This window comes from Myripristis murdjan, chromosome 24, assembly GCF_902150065.1.
Source record: "Myripristis murdjan chromosome 24, fMyrMur1.1, whole genome shotgun sequence".
Taxonomy (NCBI): Eukaryota; Metazoa; Chordata; class Actinopteri; order Holocentriformes; family Holocentridae; genus Myripristis; species Myripristis murdjan.
The window spans coordinates 12,204,411-12,229,501 of NC_044003.1; the positions used below are offsets into that span (position 1 = coordinate 12,204,411).

At 41.2% G+C, this 25,091-nt stretch overlaps 1 protein-coding gene across 1 annotated transcript in view; it reads right to left on the reverse strand.

Annotated features, from left to right (window-relative positions):
• The window catches only part of akap12b (A kinase (PRKA) anchor protein 12b), a 51,441-nt gene extending 27,053 nt beyond the window's left edge, over window positions 1–24,388 (reverse strand). Inside the window, exon 1 of the mRNA XM_030046652.1 lies at window positions 24,071–24,388. Within this exon, the coding sequence (XP_029902512.1) occupies window positions 24,071–24,199 (129 nt within the window). The 5' untranslated portion in view covers window positions 24,200–24,388. The remainder of the gene's footprint in view (window positions 1–24,070) is intronic.
• Window positions 24,389–25,091: the final 703 nt, after the last annotated feature.

Genomic DNA, 25,091 nt, shown 5'->3' on the forward strand with positions numbered 1-25,091 from the left:
TGAGTGCTGTCCTGCACGCTGGTGTAACTGTTTGGGAGGAATACAACAAAGAATAGCGCTGAAGACTGTGTGTGTTTTGTGTGTGTTTGTGCGAACGCATGTGGACAGAAAAAATAAAGATGAAAGAAGGAAAAAGAGAAAGTTGGTTTGCTTTGGAAATCTCATCATAAATCACAGCAAACACGTTGGTATGCACACAGCTCGGTAATTAAAGCTGCGTGTAGTCTTAATTACCCAGCTGGATGCTTTTAGATGCAATTATAATCAAGGAAATTCCCTACCGCAGCTTTTTGTTGTTGCTGTTGCAGTGTTTATGCTTGCTGTGACATGGTATGCTCCTGGAAACATCTCAACAATGATCTGCATTTCCATAAAACATTCAAGTTAATTGCAAGCAAATAAATAAATGTTGCAAAAAAAAATCATACAAATTAAAGTGTCCACAACATCTACTGAAGCAAATAAAACTTAGCCTCCCATGGGTCGGATGATGATGATGTATCCTGCATCGTCATCATCTGACCGATGCTATGGGCAGCCACTTGCATCCTTGTAATTGTTGCACTATGCCGATGTTTCTCGTCACATATGAGAAGGCTGGCACCATCTGCCATGACATCCATCTGCATGACAGCAGAATAAAGAGCAACTGCTAATGGGATTATATCTTATGTACATGTTCTGATTTTATTCTGCAAATGCATTTCAATCGCAAATTAACGCAGGTCTTTTTTTTCCCCAAATAAAATATTTATCCACCTCATATTAACTTTTAGTCACATTTCCGAGATTTCATTCAACATTTGCCAATCCAACCAAGAATTTTTTATGCGGTACAACAAAATGTACATAACAAAGGGAAGATGGAAACATGGTTGATGGTATTTTGTCCCCTGGGTAATTAAAGTTAAGATAAAATAGTTAAGTGTGATGGTGTAATTTATGTCGTTTGGGTCCATTTAAAGTCCCCAGGAGCTCAGATCAGATTTGGGTGTGAGCAAGCAGCTGACCTCAAGACCCCCGCTGACCCCCCAAGACCCTGCCCTCCCCTCGCCTATCTCATGACTGGCATTCCCAGCATTCCTTGCCCTCTTCCCCAAATTCCACAGATCAGGGGCAACATACACCCAGCTGACACCCCCCCGCCGTCCACCTTCAACCCCCATCAAAATGCCACACCTTCCTGTGAGTGTCAAAAATGCTGCCACTATATTCTCACCCTCGTACGACACGACGCCTGAGGCTCGCAGCTTCGCTCCTCGGGACATTCGAGCTCTCAGAGGAATGGCAGGAGTGTTTGGGATGCCAGGAAGAGTTTTGGGGAATGGGGATGAATGAGCAGTAGAATACACTGGGAGAAGCGAGGATTACCATAAGTGCACATATGAGCAGGGAGATGGGGAGATTAAGTCTTTTGTCCACTGTTTAGGACAGATTAACAGATGAGTGCTGTGCAAAGAGCTCGGATGTGTCTTTAGATTTGGCCCAAAATGCAATTAAATCAATGTCGAACAAAAATACCATCAAGTTCCATAAAACTGAACAACTATAACTACAACCCGTCCACGCTCATACTCCAGCAGGGTCAAATATTTATATCTTCTCTTGTTACAGTAGAGATTTTGCCATTTTTGGCACCGGCATCCCTTGTAATAGTGAGTTAATGTCAATGGGACTTCCCTGATAAAATAAATGTTATAAGTAAAATAAAGATATACATACAATCTTTCACACTTTGGCAAGTACAGCTAGGGGCCCAGAATATGGGAAGCACTCTAAGGCAACTTGGTTTTCCAACGTGAAGCATCAGGTGTTGAGAATTAAACCTCGTTTTCACTCAAATACATATATTCTTTAGATATTATCGGTATTGGTAAAAAAAAAAAAAAAAAAAAAAAAAAAAATCAGCTGAAACAACTGGATTTTAGACTACTTTTTTTTTTTTTTTTTTTTAAATCCATCCAATGCAGAAAACACAAAAGAATGAAGGCTTTGCTGTTATGATATGAATTCCAGTTTCATTTTACAGCCTGAGCTAAGTGAAATTGAACTGACCCCAAAGCAGATAGGTGTCGCCTCGCCTGAACTGCTCCGATTTCCTTTCACAAGTTCCCAGACTAGAGTATGTCTAGCACTTACTGCCAGTTGTGCATTTTTGAACTCTGAAATTATACCGTTGAGCTGACCCTACCACACAGACGTAAAGACAGATATAGAGCCACTACAACCCTAGAAAAAGAAAAAAAAAATCTGCTAAACAAAACAACAGTGCGGAAAACCAGCAGGGAGAGGGTCTGTTTTCCATGTCATCTGATAATATGCAATTCAAGCTAATTGGAAAGCATTTGGGCAGCATTATTTCCATTGGTGAATGTTTATTATTTTTCATTCTTGCTGCATTCCAGTGTCTATATTTAACTTGGGACTGAGACACACACAGAGAGAGAGAGAGAGAGAGAGAGAGAGAGAGACGCAGAGAAAATGTCCTCAGTTAGGTGTGACATGAGGCCTGTGTGTTCACTTTATTCCCATCAGAAGCCTTTTTTTTTTTTTTTTTTTTGCAGGTTTATGTGACTCCGTGTTTGTCCGCATCTGAGTGTATGTGTGTATTTGTACATGTATGCTTGCATGGATGCTGCAAACTCTGTTGACTTTGCACACAAAAAGGCACAGGGCTCAAGCATCAGCAAACACTTCATGCTCCTGGCTCTGTATTTACCCAGCCTCTTTTCACTTGTTCTCCACTCCTCTCTCTCTCTCTCTCTTTCTCTTCCCTCTCATCTTCGTTTATCAAAGGAGACAGTAGCTAAGTACTTACTGAGAAAGATTCAATCTCCCTCCCTGTGGTCTCTTTCTCTTGAGTGTTTACACATCCATTAGATGCTGGGTGTTTGCCTGCTGGCAGACCTGTGTGGCACTTAGTGTGCATGCTGACATCACCACCAGACCTGAGCTAGATGAGAGAGGACTTGTAAATAATTGTTACAGTTTGTTTTACTGCACTTGTTAAATCAAATAGTTGTTTTTTGCTACATATGGGATGCGATGACCACCAGGAGGTTAAAACTAACATCCATAAATTCACCCAATTTAGTAGCTCCTGATGTCCAGCAGAGTTAACATGTTATTGACCAACCATGTAATGTAAATGCAAATGCTGTATTGTTTTAACAGTCTTTATTGGCACCGTCAAGCAGGACAGGTGTGATGACCCAACGAGCTCATTGATACTTTGGATATTTGTCAGTATCAGAGTATGAAGAGTGTCTCCAGCCATGGCAAATGCACTTGTTTCACAGGTTTACCATAACCTCGCCATACACATGGCTATCATAATCATATATTAAATAAAAACATGGATTTCAGCCTTTAAGCTGAACTAGGCCAGATTTTTCAGTCATTTTATCATCACAAAGTAGAGCCACAGAGGAGGAATATCTCATCACCACTAACACAGATTATATATTTAGATTAAAAAAAAAAAAAAAAAAATGAAAGATAGCCCTTTAAGATAAACCTTTTAGTTTTGGTGGGGTGTCTTCACCTTATTTGGCCAAATTAAATTGTTGTGTCAGGTTGTCACTGGCAGGATATTTGTGTTCCAGTTTGTCAAACAGAAAGTGAAACTTAAAGATGCAACAAGACGTATAGATGCACTTTATCAGTAAATGGGATGGATTCACCAGCTCCTCACCAACATCATCTAGCCTATTCAGAAAATGAAATTTAAGACTGGGAACTGCACAGTTTTCTGGTCACATGACATTAATTCTGGGCGGTGAGGTACCTAAAACTGAAGAATTCAAACAGTTGTCTCTAGCTGACACTCAGGGGCGCACAACTGTGAAATGGCTAGGTGCAGCATTAATCACAGAGAGGAGCTTGACAGGTTAGTTTCAAAGTCAAGTTACCTCTGTGTGAGTGACAGGCCACGTAATGCAACCAGACGCCTTCTGATGTGCGTAAACCCCACCCATCTGGTGCTACAAGATAAACATTTTCTGTAAGTATTAGGATTTGAACTGAAGAAATGTTTCATTTCTATCCATCAGCCTTTCTTCTGGTGCTTTCTCACATTTTTTCAACTTTTTCTTTTTCTTTTTCTTTTTTTTTTTCACTTCTATGCTCAATTTATGTGTTAATCTTTTTTCCTGCCCTCTGCCTTACTCATATACTTCTTGGCTGCACTCCTCTCTCCACTTGTCGAAACTCCAAAAAAGAGCCGGCGGCTCCAAGAGAGAGAAGACCCGTTGTCTCCTAAATAACTCCACAAAGGCCAGCAGAGGAGATTTATCCCCCTTGAACCAAATACAACAGTGAGGGGAAGGAGTTCGAGGAAAAGAGGAGGATGATGGAGCTGGCAAATTACATCTCCAACCTCCTCTCCTCTTGCCTGTCCTCCTCACAACAAGTGGCAGGGTGTTGTATCGAGCTGGGAGGCCTCCATTAAGCAGACACGTTCAAGCCCCCATGTCGGTGACTATCTGCCCTGCTGAAGCGCCTTTGAGCAAGACACTGAACTCCCAACCGCAGCTGACCTTGCACTCCAAGCTCCTGGTGGAGAGGTGTGAGTTTAAATTGCACGCAAGAAGAATTATCGTTTATTAATGAGCTTCTAGTTTGTCAGTATTTTGGTAGTATGGAGGAAGGGGGTCCAAAGTATAACCAAGGATAGATATATTTTACTATTTCATTCATTCATTCATTCATTCATTCATTCATTTCCCAAACCACTTATCCAAAAGGGTCATGGATTTTACTATTTCATTTGTTAGAATTACACCAGGTTTTACTACGCCAGTAAGAATATTTTGTTTAGAGACGACAGGCCAAAATCAATAAGGAAAAGGGCTCCGGTGACATCTGTATGAATGTGATTTACTCAAAAGAAATACAAGGGGTTTATCTTTCCAACGTTACCAGATAGGTTGCATGAATGTTGGTGGTTCACTTTTAAGGACCCTGACATTGAGCGGGAAACTGATTTAAGAGCTGGCACCTACAAAACAGCAGGGCTTTCTTGGTTTATGGTATATAATTTATATTGTTTTCATAATTCATGTTTTCTTTCTATATATTTATGGTTCACTTTTTTTTAATTTATCGCCCACATTTTGTTTATCTTGAAGCACTTTGTAACTGTGTTTTGTTAAGTGATCTGTAAGCTAAAAAAAAAAAAAAAAAAAAAAGACTCATTATTAATATTTTCATACTGGTACATTCTGTAAATCTTTATAGTCTCAATGGTGAATCAATTTGGCGGTGTTTGGATTAAAAATATTTGAGGAGCCTTGTAGGAAAAGTTAGCAGATATCAAATACAGTAGGCTAACCTTTTGCAGCCCGCGAGGGAATCGGCAATAAAACCCAGCTGTGACACGGAGCACAAAAACAATAAAGCAGAAAGGACAAGTTGTCGATTCAGTCTCACTCCATCTGGCCAGCACGGTCATTTAATCACCGAGTTATTGACGACGGCTCAGTGCGACGCTGCCGACATGGAGACGTAAGGAAACCTGACTTGGGATTTGCCCTCTGCTCGGTTTTAAAAGGCTCACCTCCTACCAGATGCGCTGAAATGAGTAGCTGAGCAGCCGGCTGACTGAATCCAGAGCCGTTTTCTCATACTGGCGCATGCACGCAAACACACGGCGAGAGATAACAGGTTTACGACTCCCCGTGGGGTCGTAGGTTGTTCCTGACAGTTAACCTCACGACCTCTGACCTCCAAGGTGTGGATAGAGTCCCAGAGCAGAGGAAAGGAGCTGGAGGGGAGGCGGCGGGGGTGAACGTAGGAAAGATAACGATTTAGGGGAGGAGGAGTGAAGAGGAGGTAAAAGAGATGTGGAGGAGGAGTAGAAACAGACAGCCAGACTAAGGAGGAAGAAGATGAGAAAGTGATGGATGAGAGGGCTGAGAGAGTTTTCCTTCCCGGGCGGCTTGTTTTTAAGACACATTAGATTTGGTTTATCCTCCTGCAGGAGCCAGACTTATAAGATGAAGCAAGGTTTTTCATTTTTTTTTTTTTTTTTTTTTCATATTCTGGACTCCCAAGTTGACTTTCATGAAGCCATGGACCCCCATTTGAAGTGATTTAGCCTTTTAGACTCTGTTATGAAAAGATATCTTGGTTTGTGTTAAGTATTAAAATGTTTAGACATCGTACTTGAACAGACAAACAGATCGAAAGTGGCGGGAATAAAACATGATGTTAAAATAATCATACATATATTTTTTTTTCTAGCGATTTAAATTGTAGTGACCCTCTGAAAGCCCCTCGAGGACCTCTGGGTGTCCCTGCACTCCTCTTTGAAAACTGAGGCAAGTTTGTTTTAATTTTACATGACGGGGAGGGTTCACCATATAGGACTTAGGATATAGGATAGGATTTAGTCTGTTTTTCTCAGGTTGGCCATTTCACTTGCATCTGAATGGTGTTGACGCCATGGTTACGATGAGCACTGAGGGTTACTTGCAAATAAATATTGGACACAAGTTCAAGTCTAATGGGCAGTTTAGTTCCTCTCATTTTGTTGTCTCATAGTGGCCATGTCTGTCTGTCTCTTTCTCTTTCCTTCCCTCCCTCTGTCTCTCTCTCTCTTTCCTTCCCTCCCTCTGTCTCCCGTCTCCCTTCATGTCTCTTCACCCCCCGCCAGCACCCAATCTTTTATCTCTGACCCCCACATTCAGTACATACCAAAGATCAAAGCCTGACAAGACCCCCGAAGAACACTCTCACTGTCTTCACAATCCATTACCTCTGCTCAGGTGCTGCTGCTGCTGCGCTTTGTTGTCTGTGTTTCTGTGTGTGTGTGTGTGTGTGTGTGTGTGTGTGTGTGTGTATGCGTTTGTATGTGTGTGCACATGTGCATGTGTGTGTCCATATGTGTCTCATCGGCTGGCTACCTGCTTGTTGTAGTTTCACTGTGTGTATTGTGGGACCGGCCGGCTCTCTGACGGCAGCAGCGAGTGAGAAAATAAAGCAGCGCTGAATCTATCAAAATAAAGGCCCAACTTTATTTAGACTGTCCCATGTTAATATTCAGCTGAGTATCAACTTTGTATTAGATGAGTTTGAGTCATCGTAAGTACTTTTCAGCTTCATTTGAACCAATCAAATGTAAATAAAAGTTAATACTAAGCTGAATATGAACATTAGTCAGTCCAATTAAAGTGATATTAGGGTTTGTTTAATACTAAGTTGACTCAAAGTTGATACTAAGTTGAATATTAAGATTGGACAGTCCAAATAAAGTAACATCAAACTACATCATGGATCCAAACCAGACTCTACTGAAGGACACTAAGCCTCCTTTTAAGCCATGAGTGCAGTCCTATAATATTTACAGCATGGATCATGTTGAGCTTGATGTTGCTTATAGGTTATTTTGTGAAAGCTAAACTCATAATTCGCAAAAAAAATGTATGTATGAAATGTATGGAGAGGGCCAAATGTGACTAAATTAAATCATGTGTGTTTAATTAACAGAGTTTTGGCTTACCTAACAGTGTTGAGGGAGAGCCTCTTGTATGTGGCTGCCTGATTTGAATTATATCAAAATGCAGATGATACTTATATTATCATTCGTCAATCAGTGAGTCGAGGTGATTCATTCTAGATGTCAAGTCCACTTTGATTTAAAGAGAAAACATGTATTTACACTGCGCGGGGATCTTATTTATGATGATTTTTAAGAAGGGAAGCATCAGTTATGCAAGAAAGTGCTCTTTCAGAGAAATAAAGCTGAGGGGGAGCCAGACTGGATACACACTCCATAAGAAGCAAATAACATTTACTCCATGTGCCCTGTTGCAACCTCCAGCCTCAGAATTTGGTTAAACTTTTATTCCTGACAGACTTTTCTATCTATGGCTATTCACTCAAGTGCCACTTTGGCTGATGCAAACTCTGCCACTGTAACCTATTTTGGTATTTCCAAATTGCCACTTATTCAAACCACCAGCCTATCTTTTCAAAACCTACCTTATAAAATTGGACTATGCACTATTCTGCAAATACCTGCATGTCCTAAGGGTCTTAGTTCATGCGTTTATGTTGTTATAATGCCACTTCATCATGTAAAGGTTGATATGATCTGCACACACTGGGTAGAAGAGCTTGGTATGATGATGTACAGGCTACGGCTTTACTCTAAGAAGGGTAAATATGGCAAACGTATGTGCTCGTCATTGCTTAATTCAGTTTGAGGTTCTTCATCACGATAGTAAATCCAGATTATATAAGATTGACCCAGTGTAGATAAAAAACATGGTTATTTTCAGAGATAAAAAGTAGACCTGACACATATGTTCCAGACTAGAAATAGATTGAATAACGTCTGGTGTGCTATTTTTCAGATGCTGTGTGAAGCATTTTACAAGGATACAAGGAGGGTATGTTCATGATAAATAAAATAAAAGCAACTCTTCTTGCTCTGAGAAAGATTTTGTTAAAATGGAAAGGTGCTTATCTGCCGTAAGTTTCACGTTTAGGGACAAAAATACCCTTTTTTTTCGACTTACCAGCCTGAGACAAGATTTTCGATACCGTTTTCACCTCTGTACGTCCAGTGGTTCGGTTCCCATGGTTAGCATTTCATGTTAGCTTAGCATAAAGACTTGACGTCTATGGGAGTCATTAGCTTAGGTCTGTCAAAATGAAAAAATGAACCTTGGTGCAGCTCCAAAACAGCCTTATTTACACAATGAATCGTGTATTTGAAATACACATTGAATAAAAAAAGTTGTTTCAGGACAAGTTAGGTAGTGGCACTAAAACCACTGATACACTGTAACAAACAAAAAAGACACCTTCGGAGTTGGTGTAAGTTTTATTTTTTTCACATTAACAGAGCCAGGCTAACAAGTCCCATGGATTTCAAGTCTTTATGCTAAGCTAACAGAAAACACTCATAGGAACCCAGTGGACATAGAGGTGAAAATGGTATCGAACATCTATATATATACTGTATATACTGTAAGTGTCTGTTAGCGTGTCTGCACAAATTGACTAATATTGAAAAAGCAGCTCCTAAACACAAAATGAAATCTCATTACACACACACCTGAAAGTCAGTGGTTATGTTTACAGGCATAATGTGGCCATGTTTTGTTTTTATTCTTGTTAAGTTATTTAAATGAATGATATCATATGACTGAGCCACCCTGCTGCTGTAAACACACCATTTCACAGAGTGTCCGAGGCCACATGACAGCAAAAAAGTGCATCACTGTCGCTGCTTGATGTTTACCATACCAAACTCCAAAACATGAACTGATGCCCCTCAGTCTCGTACGAGATAAACTGCCTTCAGATAAATGAATGAAAAAATCACACCGACTGTCCACTTCTGTAGGGATTCTCATTCAAAACTTCCAGTTATGGACATCAGCTGGCCAAAAGGCCGTGTCTTAAATTAAAAAGTGTGTGGGATTTCTTCCATGTAGTAATGTGTAAGGCTGATTGTTACAACCTGCCTGCGCCTGTCTTGCAAAACCAGACCAGTGTGTACCCATTTACCTATATTAATTTAAAAAGCATTACATTCTCCACAAGTTGCATGAAATAATGCTCGTACATTTGTCCTCCAGTGCCTCAAAGAGACTGAAAAAACAGGTGAAATAATTAGTAATTTTACAGTCATCCATTTTACCTTTTTGCTTTACTTACTTTTTCTTACTGAAAAAAGTACTTTCCTTCGCTACATTTTAAATCATATTCATTACACAGTACACATTTTGAAGGCTCTCCATAAGCATCAAAAACTGGCCAAAGGTGGACAGTCAGAAAGAAACAGGAAAGTAATTCTGGCTTTACATGTGCACTTTTCTAACTTTTGCAAATTAAAAAAAAAAAATCCAGTTTGAACTCTGTTCTGTCTTCCTTTTGGAATTGCATGGAGAAAAAAGTCAAATGTAAAGCTCTGCTCTCTTCTTGAAGAGTAACTCGGCACTCTGGGTGCATTTTAAATTAGCCAGTGTTTACTTTCACTCAGGTAGAGCTTTACACTAGTAATTTTTCTTTTAAGTAAGCAAAATTTCAGCAAGGTATTTCTGCTTGAGATGAGGAGTATCTTTCCAACCCTGGCCATTTTACATGGTACTGCACATTGCTTCCCAAACATGGCAGCTTTATTAGTCTATCTGTGCGTATCCCTGTTGACTCCTATTAGATTTCATCCTGGTTCACATGACGTGAGACCACAGCTAGTACTAAAGGCACAGGGACATTGAATTAGATAAATAGGGGTGATCCGGTGGCTCGACCAGTGGACTGTGAGCCACGTACCGGGGCCGAGTCCTTACAGCAGCTGCCTGGGTTCGAATCCGGCCTGGGACATTTGCTGCGAGTTGTCCCCTCTCTTTCTCTCCCCTGTCTTTCCTGTCTCTCTCTACTGTCACGATGTCACTAAGAGAGACAGAAATGTGCCTGTGTGTGTGCTTGCAGGAGAGAGAGAGACAGCCACTGAGTGATCCTGCACACCTGGTATGGATGATAGATTACACCAGGTTTCCCTCAACCTACATCAGTGCATCATAACCCTTTAACCTCAAGTCTCTATACCTCCCACGATTTGTCTGTTTATCTCTCTCTCTCTCACACACACACAGCCACACACACACACACACACACACTGTCCTTCATCTGAGCGGCTGCTGCAGCCCCCCCTCCCCTTGTCAGACAGCAAACAGAGCCAAACAACAACAACAGCCTGGTCGCAGGAAGACCTCCCAGGACAGAATTATACTCAGGCTACATTGGCCATTGCTTGACCCCATTGACCGGCCTCTGTAACTGGGTTGAAATAACAAGTCCGCCTCCTCCAGCCCTCACCCCACCTTTGCTGATCCTTCTATCATGAATCTCCAGATTTGTCTGCACACTGATAACCATCTCAGCTCTGAGCTCTTATGTGAGAAAAGGAGATGACGGGAGGAGGGGACTGGCAAGCGTACAGACACGATAAACATGGTTGTGATTAGTGAATCACTTAAGCCGGGCTTTGATGTCGTATCATTTTTGGCCTGCAATTACACGTTTATCACGGCCGTGCTAATGTATAGATGTGTGCTCGTGGGTTTTTGGCAAGGAAACGGCGTCTTATCTCGTCGGCATCATTTAAACTACAGATCATCTTTCTGACGTGAGAAAGTGGAGATGCTTGAGAAGCCTGAGTTTGAAGAGCAGTTTCCAAACTTGGACATTCTGGGATAGGTGTATCTATAGCTGGAAAACTGGTAAATTAAAGGAACAGTTCAATTAGTTGGCTCGCAATATAGAGCGTGTGCCATGTAATACCACGGCTAAGCTGCAGCAGCCGAGGCTCAAATCTGGCCCAGGCCCTTTGCTGCATGTCATCCCCTCTCTCTCCACTGTCACTGGCAAATAAAGCAGAAATGCCCCAAAATAATCCTAAAAAAACATCTAAAAGAAAGCTAGTTCACCCAAAATACAAGGAAACATATTTTCCCACTTACCCTATGGTGCAGTTGGTCCATCCGGATAGTTTCTGTGTGATTTGGTGAAGTTTCCAGTCTGTTGTGTTCTCCCCTGTCTCCCTTCATATACAGTGCAGTGAGGCTGGATGGGTTTTCTTTTGTGGAGCTCAAATCATCAAAAATGTACATATGAAACATGTTTTCCAAAAAGGATACCCGCCACAACCCACAGTCTGCAGGGGCAAAGGGTTTTGTTGGGAACTATCTCCTGCAAAAAGACACGAGCAAACTGTATCAGTCCGCCCCTTAACTATTGATCGTGGATTGATACAGTTTGCCATGTATTTTGGGCGGAACTGCTTGTTTACAGCAGACAGACTAAAAGGTACACCTGCGAGTTTGCTGTGCTTTGATTTTGGCCCAACAAGCAACACGCTAAAGGTTAGTCATGTCATTCCAACAGAGCTTTCTTTACGTGTTTGCCGGTTGCCATTTGATTTGCTGCTCGCTCTAACAGAGTTAAAAGAGACATGTGAAAGAAATCAGCTGTGAGAAAGAATCTCATTTCCCCAGACGGCACCCGCCTCCTAAATGTTGTTCTCTTCTTCTCAGCACTTCCATTCTTCTGCTCAACAAAGAGGGAACAGTATGGGCTTTAATACAATTACCTGCTCGAAATAAATGTGAACGACTTATACCGTAAACAAGCACATGCCAAGTCAGACGAGCTTGTTTTCTCACTCCATCATGCAGAATTACCCAACACTGCATGAAAATTTCATTTGTTGAGCCGTCAACAAACTGGTGATCTTTGTGTTAATGACGGAAAAATAATGTTTATCTTTATATAGCTTTTTTAAATTTATTGCATTTGAGCAGCCGGACTTCTTTGGGAACTAAGCGACTTTAAATGGAGGACGGGAGACACTGAGGACTGAAGGATAATTCAATCCTAATTTCAGTAAGACAATGACCGGTTCATTGAGGCTCTAAATGAGGACTACTTTTCCATTTGTTTCACCAAAATAAGCAGTGACCATCTGATTCTCTGTACTGTACGCCACTGATTACCTGAGACAGCACAGTACATCATAAGACACCACTTACAAACATGAACCCTGACATCAAACTCAAAAGAGTTTCATTTTGTTACCGCTACAGATAACAAAACAAGCCGTTTTGTAATATGTGTTTGAAATTGCTCAATTCAATTCAAGGCCATCATGACTTCCTCTTCCTCTATTACAGTGGGAGTCTGTTGTAAGGGACATTTTTAAATGTTGGCTATCTGATATCTGAACTCCTACTTGACCTAAAAACCTCAAACGCAGCTTTGAAACAACCACACGGTGGGAGCTTCATCAAAAGTATGTATTTTTGTTTTCAGTTGAGCAAAGGAGAAAAAAAGAACAAGTGTTGAGGCTGCATTTCTTGAGTGCTTCCTCTCTGTTTTTCAGGTCTCTATCTTTTATTGTTTTGCTACCCCAAGATAGGATGAAGACTGTAAAATATGAATCGGGTGTTTAATCAGGACAGTAAATCTCCGAGACCTCATTTTTACAGAATATGGCAGCTAATCCATCCCATGTGACTTTGAAAACCAAAGAGAAATTGCACAGAACCTATGACTCACTGTTTGTCCTTCATATGCTCAGCTTTGCACCTGCGCTTAAGACACACAGGCATAAAAACAAGCACACACACACACACACACACACACACACACACACAGAGTTATTCCAACCTGCTGACGTCATGCCATCAAACATCTTCTACTGTGCTTAGTGGAGCGGTTAGTGCTGCATCAGGACCAAAGCTGATGAAAAATGGATGTGGGAAAGAGGCTGAGAGAGACAGAGCAGAGAGAAGGAAAGAGGGGAGGATGCAAGAAAAGGTTAACAAGTGCAAGGGAGAGGCTTGAGGCGGGGGGGAGGGGAGGCACACTGTGAATAAAAAGCATGTTTTTAACTGTTGGGCTTTGAAAATCCCTGATAGAGTTGGAGACCCTTTGATTTAAGGAGACGGTTGTTTGCCAGGCAACAATGGGTCTTCATAATGCTGCGACTGGCTTATATGAGAGCTTACTGCAGAGCTTGCAAGAGCCAAAATGAGATTAAGATCATTACATTTACACTTTTCACAAAAGAAAATTTGGTACTACACATCCCATGAAAACTAATCTGGATGAGCAGCACTTGCAACATACATATTGGCTCCTGATGGGAGCAAAATGAGACACCTCGGGCACGAGTCTGAGCAGCCACATCGAATGTTTTTTGTTTTGTTTTTTTGACGAGGTAATAGCTATGTGGAAGGGGGTGGGAGAAAAATTATCTCCAAAAAAAGGAGTGGAAAGAGAGGGAGAGAAATAGAGAAGAGGGATGAGCGAGTCCACAGGGCCACATGATGTAATGATGGTAAGAGGTTATTTTGACCGTGAAATGTCACAGTGAAGGAGTCAGCACGGGCTTCAACACAGAGAGTTAAAGATAGCAGGGGACTTCCTGAAGGAGAAGGTCTCTTAACATCATTTAACAAACTCCATTACACGCCAGAAAATACCATAAATCACCGTTTGTACTGTTTAAGTAATTAATGCATGATCAATTTGAACTCAGTCCTACTGGCACCGATAAGGGAGTACACACACTCTCACCGTAAACTGATCATAGCTCACCTGAATCAACTGTAACCAAACACTAAATTCAACCTGACCTGAACAGTTTCCTTGCCAACTTCCAGATCTCATGCAGCCATTAGTATGTTAACCATCCTTTGCTAATGGATAACTATGGGAAATTAGCTTAACTTATATTTGTAGTGTGTTTGCACACAGAACATGAAATTAGGTTTAGCTATTATCAATAACATTACTGGGAGATTTTATTATCTCATCAATGTTGGTACAGCTGCTGATCATGCAGGTAAAATAGCACAGCGGAGGAAGAAACACTCACAAACACAAGGAGGCCTTATGTTTTACTTTAAACTTGCTGGCATCAGCCCAGTGCTTATCCAATTGAAATGTGAGGTCTAATGCTAAGCTCATGAGGTTTACATTAAGGTAATATCCCGGCACATGAAAACCAGTGTGCCATCTCTGACAGACATAATTAAAGCACCAATTATCTCACTAATTAATAGCTCACTAGCATTTAAACCTCCTTAGATGTGTTAAGAGTGAACCTATTGCTGCATTTCAGCTGCAGCATGCTAAGTCACACCCAACTTATGAAGCACTAGACTTGAAGACTTGCTTAAATGACAACAGTGGCATCATCTCTGAACTATGGAGGGCATTGTCAAAATAATTATATAACTACTAGATAATGTGCATGATCACCATCTATACATACAATGAGGAATATCCTAGTTTAATCAAGATGCTCTAATTTATGATATCTTTGGCTTAAGTCAGAGAGTCCCTGTTTTATTCTGTATTCCCTGTTTTATTCTGTTTTAATCCCTGTTTTATTCTGTTTTTGCTATTTGTATTGTAATTCTGTATGGTTGTTGTACATTCGGCATCATTGTAAATGAGGGCTTGCTCTCAATGATTCCCCGAATCCAAATAAAGGTTGAATGAATAAGATCAAATCATTTTCTGATTCTATGTTTATTGTCCAGCGATATGGACATTTCAAAGCCTGCAGCAGCTGTGTCAAACAGACATGCAACAACCTCCCAGCCTGTTAATGCATCAACAAAGAGTGTGCATGAACTGAGGATGCCGATGGTGCAGTGTCCGAGTGATTGATTAGGACAGAGGAGCTGTAACAGTCCCTGCAGGGCTGTGAACAGGCCATGCCCTGCTGGCCAGACCTGGGCCACTCAACGGCACGTACTTAACACAAGGTAATTCCTCTCTGGGGCCTTCAGGTTTGGCGAATCCCCCTTTGCACCTCAACATCTGAGCTCCTCATTATTTAGAAAGACAAGAGGGGGAATTTGTAATACTGATACTGAGAGTGCAACGTGAGAAAACCAGAGAAAGAAGGGAGGGAAGAGAGAAAAAGCACAAAACCGTCCAGACCCATGGTGCACCTGAACTGTACGTGCAGGTGTTCAATGAGAAAGGGGGCAACAGCAGAATAACAGCAGGTGCAATCCAGAGCAAGCAGGTTGTGAACTGTAAAAGTTATTTTTCATCATTTGCAAGAGCATGCTCATGGCTTTACTTTTCTATAGTTTGTTTTCCACTGTAGATACAGCGCCCTCATGGTGACGCAGTGCCAGTCACATGTGGGTGTGTTGACTAGTTTGTCCTTCCTTCTGTGCCACAGCGCCACACGAGTATTTTATTTAAAAAAAAAAAATCAACAAGACTAACTCGACATAGCTGCTTCACATGAATAATATTAGAGTAACTAAGAGGTTCACTGAGCGTTGCTTTGGTATTTCTTGATTGTACACAGACAGCGTCCACCTTGACTGGCTGCAGCGTGGGCAGCAGCACCACACCCGCATGTCCTGCGCATGCCCCCCCAGTAAACATCCCATCAAACGTCCATGAGCCAGTGAGCGAGTGCATGACTACAATTTCCTACGTACGGCCCACAGTGACAGCGCTGCACGCGCCGTGGGAAAAACAGGAGGAGGGGGATGTTTCTGGACGTGTGTGTGCATGCGTAGTGTTCTCTGCATGTGTATGTGTGTGTGTGCGTGCATGTGGATGTACACGTGCGTGCTGTGTGTGCACGTGAGCGGTGGCAAAGTGAATCCAAATGTTTATCTTCCAAATTGATGTCAAATTGATGTCGGTGGAAGGATATTTTCCAATTAGCCCTAACACAATTCCTAACTATTCCTTGCTGTAAATTTTATGCCTGACACCTAACACTTGCACTTTGCACAGCATTTTCTAACAAACATTTGAAAATGGTTTCTAACTATAGACTCTCGAACTATCATTTTATTCATATGAGACGCGCAAAACAGAAAATGTTCTCACGTGTCTCACATTTTTCACAATGTGTTTCATATCAACATCTCAATGCAAGCAGATGAATGGCAACATTTGCAATGTACTCAACCACAGTGCCTTGACCAAGAGAGGCATCAAGAAATAACATAGCAAGCATTACCTCAGGCTATACACTGCAGACGGGAAAAACTACAATGCTCCGTTTCCCAGAACTGAACGATGAAAGTGACAGGATTTGAAGAGAATGTGTGCCAGTGTTTTGCGGGAAGCGGCCAACACTGCCTTTGTATTGCTGAAAACTACTGACAACAGCTGGACCTCCATACAAAAGATGTATTGTATATGAAAATACTTGTTCACGAGTTCATCATAATAAAATGATCCAGACACGAATCCTTGTAGCTTTTTTTTTTTTCCTCAGATTGTTCAAATTGCTTTTTTCATTGTTCACCAATTTGGGTTTTAGGTTGAACCACAAACAAGCTATTTACTGTTCTGCTCCACTTAGAAGTATCCAGTGTGGGATATATTCAACATGAGCAGTGAATATCACACAGACAAAACAAGTTGACTGATGGTTTTCCTTGTATATGTGATCTTCCTCAGTGTAATCTAATAGGAGAGAGAAAGAAAATTTGATTTTTTTGTCTCAAAGACAACAAAATGGCATTTTGATGCCATTTTGGGATTCAACATTGTTCTGTAGTCTCATTAATCTGTTGGGTCAAATTATTGGAGTGAGCTCTAATTTGAAGAAATTGGGGTGAGAGACACAAAGGAGCTCTGGTTTTTCTCATACCCAAATACACAAGTCTATTCTTTTACTGTAATGGAGCTGGCAGTCGATCTGAGAGATGGCAGATAGGAGGGTGGCTAAAGGACAGACTAATCAGCAGCAAGCCACTTCCCAATTCTCCTCCACCGGACGACCAAAATGTCCCACACTTGTTTCTGGAAAATAACACACCGACATAACCCCCCCTTAAAAATGTGTATTTTTGTGCTATGTGCCATTTCTAAGCAGGTGTCACTCCTGCTGAGCACAGGTGCAGACGGTTCATCTTAGAACAACATTTATGCATCACAACATTTATAATTCATTACTCGGCCAGTTGAATTAAACATTCAGTTTGATGCTTTGGAACTTCTATAAAACTTCATTTTAACTAATTATGCAACTCTACACAGAGGTTTACATATTTTACTGCACTGCACTCTTACAGCCTCAGAATGATATTAGATTGATATTGCTCTTCATGTCTGTGTCCTAACTTCGGTGTAAAGCACATGTGGCTTCCTGTGGTGATTTTGGTGAGGGACCTTTTTATCCTCGGGCAAATTCTGAGCTTTGACGTTAGGAAATTATCTTTTTGGGTCCTTGTACAAGAACTTCTGACTAAACTGACTATCTGACTAAACAACTGAATCTTGTGGACTGACCTGGTTTTTAACTTAATAACTTGAATTACCAAGCCTCGTCTGGGTTGGAACCCAGTAAACTCACTGAACTCGTACTGGTGGGTCAATTAACCTGACCCAGTGAGACCTAAACACACGGTAATGTAATTCACATATTACAGCACACATCACTTAACTAGGTCAGTGCAATGAGGAGTGTTCATTTTTCCCTTTACTTTGATGCTCAAATATAAATGAAAATTAAATCAGTTAAACTACTACACTTTTATTTGTCTGACAAAATTTTCCAGTTGTGATTTTCCATATAGGTTTATTGCTCTTGTTTTACTACATCATTTACCTGAAGCCATTCATTATTGGTGGACTGCTTTTCTACTTCATTCACTGAATGACAAGAGTCAAAACTGTACTAAAAAATTTGTATGCAAAAAAAAAAAAAAATTGGTAACACTTTACAATAAGCAGCGTTAATAAATGACAAATTCTTAATTAAACTTAAAAAATATATATATATAAAAGTTAATTAAACTGTCAGTTATTTCACACTGAACAAACAGTGAAATGATAATTAATAATGTTTACTTATTGCATTGCAAAGTGTTTATGGACAGTTTATTGTTGCACACATTATAACATTTTATACATTTTACTGAGTATTTGTTGATAATTATGAAATGATTTGTAAACCTTTAAGAAATCATTTAGAAACCATCATCAAAAGTCACATAGGTAGATGGACAAGATATTTGTATCACTTTGTTAATGGGTGATTATTTGTTTGTAAATGTCTATAAACATTATTTGGATGGCTATTATAAAGTTTCAACTAACGATTATAATAATTAGTTGATGAATATAACGGTGAAACTGGGGTTCAAGTCAACACAGACCGATAGAAGATGAAAGCATCAACAGCTTAATTAAGTTTATAGATGCACTACCTGTATTTATGAATCATCTTCCAAGTGTTACAAACATCTGTTGCAACTTTATAACAGCCATCCAAAAACTGTGTATAGATGGTTCACAAACCAATTATTAGCCATTAACAAAGTGTTACAAATATCTGGACCATTTTTCTATGCAGCGTTTGTAGGTGTTTTAAAAACAGTTTCTTTAAGGTTTACAAATAATTTCATAATAATTAACAAATGCCAATAAACTGTTAGTAATTTGTTATCTATGTATTAGTTAACATTACGAATTATAATCTGATTGTTCGCTGAGTGTAAAATAACTATTAAGCTTAACTGTCAATTTGCCATTCATTAATGATGGTTATTATAAAATGTGATCTGGTGGTGTTTCGTGTTTGTTTAAGTTTTAGCTAATTGAACCATGAGTGAGACAGAGCTGTGGTCACACGGCAGATCCTCTTGATCTAAGACTATTAAATATATCACAATTTAATGTAACAAAGTTACCGCTTCCCAAAGGACATCATTCAATGAAAAAATATCTTCAAGCTAGTTTAAATTATCTGTCTATTAAATATTTTATTATGTTAGTTGTGTTTACACAAGAGGCTACTTGTTTTAAGTTGCTGGTTCTTTGTTTGATATATGGGGTGGGGCTCTTAAAAAAAGGAAAAAACGTGAGCTTATTTTCACTCAACCTCAAGGCCATCAGTGCCCTTTTAAAATCTGGAAGAAAGGGTGAGTGAGGGAACAATCGGCTGATTCATCTGCCTTTATGTCACCCTGGATCGTCCCTCTCTCCAATTCTCTCTCTCTCTCTCTCTCTCTCTCTCACTTGTCCCCCCTTCCCTTGCTGGCCCAAACCCCCTCTCCCTCTTTCTCTCTCTCGGGTCCCGTTGATTCCTTCCTGTTTTGGTCGGGTGCACACGGGGCCCCAGGCCTGTCCCCCATCTCAACTCATCCTCAATGGCTCCTCTGTCTGACCCCTTCTACCCCTCTGCCCCCTCCACTGCTTAACAGGATAATCAGTGTCATAGCAGCGTCTGATCAGCCGCAGCTCATTATACAGGAACGTATGAGCCTTAATCAGGGCCCATTACATTACATAACATGATGTTAGATCATTGAAGTCACCTGCCACTGGTAGGCAGAGGTGGATGTAAAGAATCCAGCATGTGACGCAGGTCTCGTGTCCAGGCTGCCATTTCTTGTTTGTTTGTCTGTATGTGTGTGTGTGTGTGTGTGTGTGTGTGTGTGTACGCTGGATGTTCAGGCTCCACACTTAAAGGAACAGTTCAACACAAGCTGCAAAAATACAAGTGTAACCAGAAAAATCAACTGTTTCAAAGGAACAGTTCGCCCAAAATATAAAAAAGAAAGATATTTTCCCACTTGTGCTTTAGTGCGGATTTATGTGTGATTTGGTGAGGTTTCCAGGCTGCCGTGATCTCCCCATGGCTCCCTGCACACCCAACAGCACCAAAAATAATGACACAGGTACCACAGTATAATCCACAGCCTTTAGAGGTGACGAGTTTCGTTGGGAACTATTTCCAGCTGAGGAACAACAGCAAAGCATATCAATCTACCTCTAATTCATGCTTTTGGGCGATCAGGCTCCACAATCAAATATCCATCCAAACCCATTGATTTGGGGTGCTGGGAGACTGTAAACCTCACCAAATCACTACATAACTACATATCTGGATGATAAATTGTGCTATGTGCTATGCTTTTTTTTTTTTTTTTTTTTTTTGGTGAATTGCTCCTTTAAATAGTTTTTTTTTTTTATGGTTGAAAAGCAAAACAATGCATTTACAGGACCCAGCCAGGGTCCAGCTTGAGAAAGGGAAGTTGTGAGGGAAATGAAGTAGGGAACACACAGAGAGCAAGATAAAGAGGGAATGAGAGCGAAAGAGAGAGAGAGAGAGAGAGAGAGAGAGAGAGAGAGAGAGAGAGAGAGAGAGAGAGAGAGAGAGAGAGAGAGAGAGAGAGAGAGAATTACAGAGCTTTTCAGAAGTTCAGACCCACTGTCTGCCTTGGGTGTCTAATGAGGGATCAGGTGTCCCATTGGTGAGTGGTGAGTGTTCCTCTACACACACACACACACACACACACACACACACACACACACACACACACACACACACACACACATGTCCCCACAACATTAGCAATACCTAGTACACACACACACAGGGCAGTAGAGAAAAACAGCACTTTAGAGAGTGGCAAAAGTTGGGAGGAACATATTGTTTTGTGTTGCACCACTCTGACCTACTTCTGCAGACTTATGTTGTGGGTGGAGGTGTGTATGTGTGTGCGTGCATGCATGTGTGTGCGTGTGTATGTGTGTGTGTGTGTGTGTGTGTGTGTGTATGTGGAGGGGTAAAGGAGGAGGCGGAGGGTGGAGGAAGGCATTGCTAAAATTCCTCAGTGGAGCGAAGAGGATGTTTATTGACCGCATATCAAACAGGAAGGCTCCAATAACGCCACCCGACAACATGCACTCCCGTGACCATCAAACAGCCCATAATTCACTCGCAGCTACAAATCCACTCATGTACCTTACATACTCTTAACTCTGTCATCTTAAGCACTACATGTACAGTTTTTTCTTTAAATAACACTCTAACACACAATAACACACTTTTGAGTTTGTTAGGGAACAAATGCTCAGTGCCACAGCCAAGAAAAGCAAGCAAACTTTACAGGTTTTGCCTGTAAAAAGTCAGAGGTGCATCAAAACACATGGAGAAAAGTCTCTTCTCTCCTCAACATAGTGATGAACTTCTACTACAAATGCCAACGACTCTGTGATACCATGAGTTTATCAAGTCAGGATGCCCTGCCAGCTTTTCCAGTTAATCTGATATCACGTCCAAATTTACAACTCAGTTTTTTGCTGAATTTCTTAAGGAAGATGTGATTAAGAGTAATGACTGCAATTCAAGTAAAATAACCCGAGATGCTTGTGAAGTGGTAGATAAATGTGTTTTGGCAAATAAACAATATGCCTGTGTTTCGGCTGGAGACAAATGCAGCAGCAGCAGCAGAGGACAGTGGAGGCATTCTGACGAACAACCTGCTACATGGAGGAACATCTTGTCAATGGAAGAGTAACATGGGTCCAAACACACACACACACACACACACATGTAACTCTGTCCTAGCTGAAGGCACAAAGCACAATAGTGTTACTTATCAAGGTGGGCTAGCGGTTTTGAAATGTTTCGTATCGTACATTCCAACTTCATCGTCAAAATCTTGGCTCAAAGCGTCGCCGCAGCGATGCTTATGATAACAGCTCCGAGCAGGAAAGCCTTAACAAAACATCCTCAGGCCACACAGGTGATGTCACCTGGCTGGAGGACAAGTGCACACTCATGCCAACATCTAACAGCAAGGACAAATGAAGTGCCGAACAAAATGAAACAAGAATGAACAAAAGCTTGAACAAAAACTTGATCAAATGGTATATATATATATATATATATTCCAATTGTGTTTGCTATTTCACTCTGAAAAACATCTGCCTCATCAGTGTCATTTGACCTTACTGGGGACTTTGCAGGAGGAGGGAAGGGCCACAAAAACTGACCTCTTGACCTCTCACCTATAAACTACAAAAAAAAAAGAAAAAAAAGAATCAATAAATCCAATAGGCTTAATGAAGCATGAACGCAGCAGGTGGCGAGATGTACACAGTAATTAGTAGGTGCTTTCCAAATATTCATTCACATGTCCAGAGCAATTCACACAGAGGCAGCAATCCATAACCTGAGATAACCCCGCTGAGGACAGCTGTAAAAAAAAACATATAGCCAGAGCAATGATAAGGACTTGTTGACCTCTGCAAATAAGAGAGGGATTATAATTTCTTTAAAACAAATGCTGCCCCTGGCTTCACTGAATAGCTTTTGAAATCATTTTGATGGATAGTTAATGATGTATAGTCAAGCAATATTTACTATTATCACCTCTCAGCAAGAGCCATTGAGCCAACACTATTCTATACAAGTGGCACTGATAAGCACAGAAATGTGTAAACATATAGATAGCAAAATGGCTGTTTGTGTGTGCATGCATGACTGTGTGTGTCTATGCTTGTACATTGTGGCTTATATTTTTTCTTTGATGGTTTATTAAAAGTTTGACTTGACATCCAGACAGCTCCCCACTTGAGAAAATCCTTTACAATAGAACTGAAATATTCTCTGCAGTCATGAGGTCAGTATGCTTGATTTGAAGGTGACTGCCCACAGATTAATGAATGACTTTACTGATCAATATAAAATTATCTGCTACAGAATAAAATGTATTCTAACAACAATAAATAAACAAAATAACTATGATTTTCCAACAGTATTTACAGTGTGTATGTTGTTCTCTATAGTGAATTTAAAGTGCCTTTACTTTATTCAATGGGATTTTTTATTTGCTATGATATAATTAAAATCCACAAAGACTTGTTGTGATATTTGTATCTTCTCCTTTTAAAGTGAGCATTGGATTAGTATTTGTTTGAAAGGGAAACAAAACATTCTGGCGATGTGGATTGATTTGGAAACTGAACTGGAAAAGTGAGAGGTGCACGATAAGGGGACGTTGTAGAAAAAAAATAATTGTGTACTGGGTGTTTTTTTTTTTTTTTTAAATCCTAAAATCATAATCCATTACAAACCCTCGTGCACCCTGAGCCCGAGAGATTTCAATAACAAAATGTCTCTGGTTGACTGATGATTTCGTCGTGATTAAAAGTGTCACCCGGGACTGCTGAACAGCATCCTGAGCTCAGGTAGCCTACTTGGCTTTAAATCTGGAGCGGGCTGAGCCTTTGACGTTTTATTACTGCGGGACTGCAGACACCTCGACCCATTACTCAGCAAAAACATCCTCAGCCGGGCGCACATGCAGCCGTTGCGCTGCGGCACATTACTGATGTGCAAAAGACGAAGCAGAGACGGATGAAAGGAAGTGGAGAAGGGAGGGGGGCATTAAAACAACATCTGTGTTTGCAAACATACGAACTGCGTTATACGCTAATTACAGAGCTCCATCTATCCCATGGTCGCATTTTGGAAGAATATTGTACAAATATCCCAGGACACAGCACAATACATCATGTGATAAGATACATTTTTGGAAAATATAGTGACATCACAGGATATAGCCAAAACATGGACTGGGATAAAAGTGGCCATGCCTTCACATCTGAGTACCTGCAGACACACTCTAAGTCCCTGTGTGAATGTAATAAGTGTGTTATTATTAATACTGCAGAGTCGTGACAGATGCGCCGGTGCCAGTGCGCAAGGCGGACAGCTAAACAGTGACGGGACCAAAAGGCTGCAGATCAGTATCGGCTGTACCTTGGAGTCCAGGACGCTGTCCCCCTCCTGGATTGACTTCACCTCCGCACCTAACTCCTGGGCTGAGGCGGAGGCTGAGGCTGAGGCATCCTCCTGGCTCCTCCCGTCCCGTGAGGTCTGGGCTCCCATGACGAAAAAGGGGGGAAAAAAATCAGGCTAACTCTTCTTGTCTTTGGTTCCGTTTAGTGTTGAAAACCCCCACGCCGAACACGACCGAGGCGATACTGACGAGGCTGTCTGCAGCGGCGAGGATCCTGAGAGCGTCCAAAAACGCGAGCCCTGTAGTGCTGCACCGCTCCGGGGTAGCCTGAATCTGGAGTGATGAAGTGAGAGGGCCAGCAAACTCTTTTAGGACCCCCCCTCCTCCTTCTCTCCCCTTCCCCTCCTCCCGTCAGTATCACATGGGGCTCCGGTGCGCCTCGGCACGCCTTGCAGCATCGGAGCGGACGCAGCGTGCTGATGGAGGGCAAAGAGACGGGACGAGGTGCGGGGTGTTAATACAGTAAAGCATTTATTGCAATTATTGCTCTTTATCTATTTCCCGCTCTCTATCTCTCCCTCCATCCCCCTCCTGCTGCTGCTGCTGCTGACAGGCTCAGGTAACATCTGCTTTGCGCAATACACACTCCAGGATTTGCAAGACTATAGCTGGGATCAAATTTTTGTTTGTGCGCATTTTGTGGCAAAGTGGAGGGGGCAGATTTGCCAACACTATCAAACAGCAGTTTCGTATAGACTAAGTACATTTGCATCAAGGTGACAGATATTATTCTTGGGGTTCACTCAAAAACCCACTTATCCCCCTTAGGATTACTGAAATTGTGCAACATCTTTTTTTTTCTGATTGACCTCCACCCCCATTTGTCAGTTTAGATTTAATTATACAGGCTTCTGTAGGCTTCAAATAAGCACAGCACACTGTGGTCATCTGTCTTGTCCTCCCCCACTACTACCGGTTACACACACACACACACACACACACACACACACACACACACACACACACACACACAAACAGAGA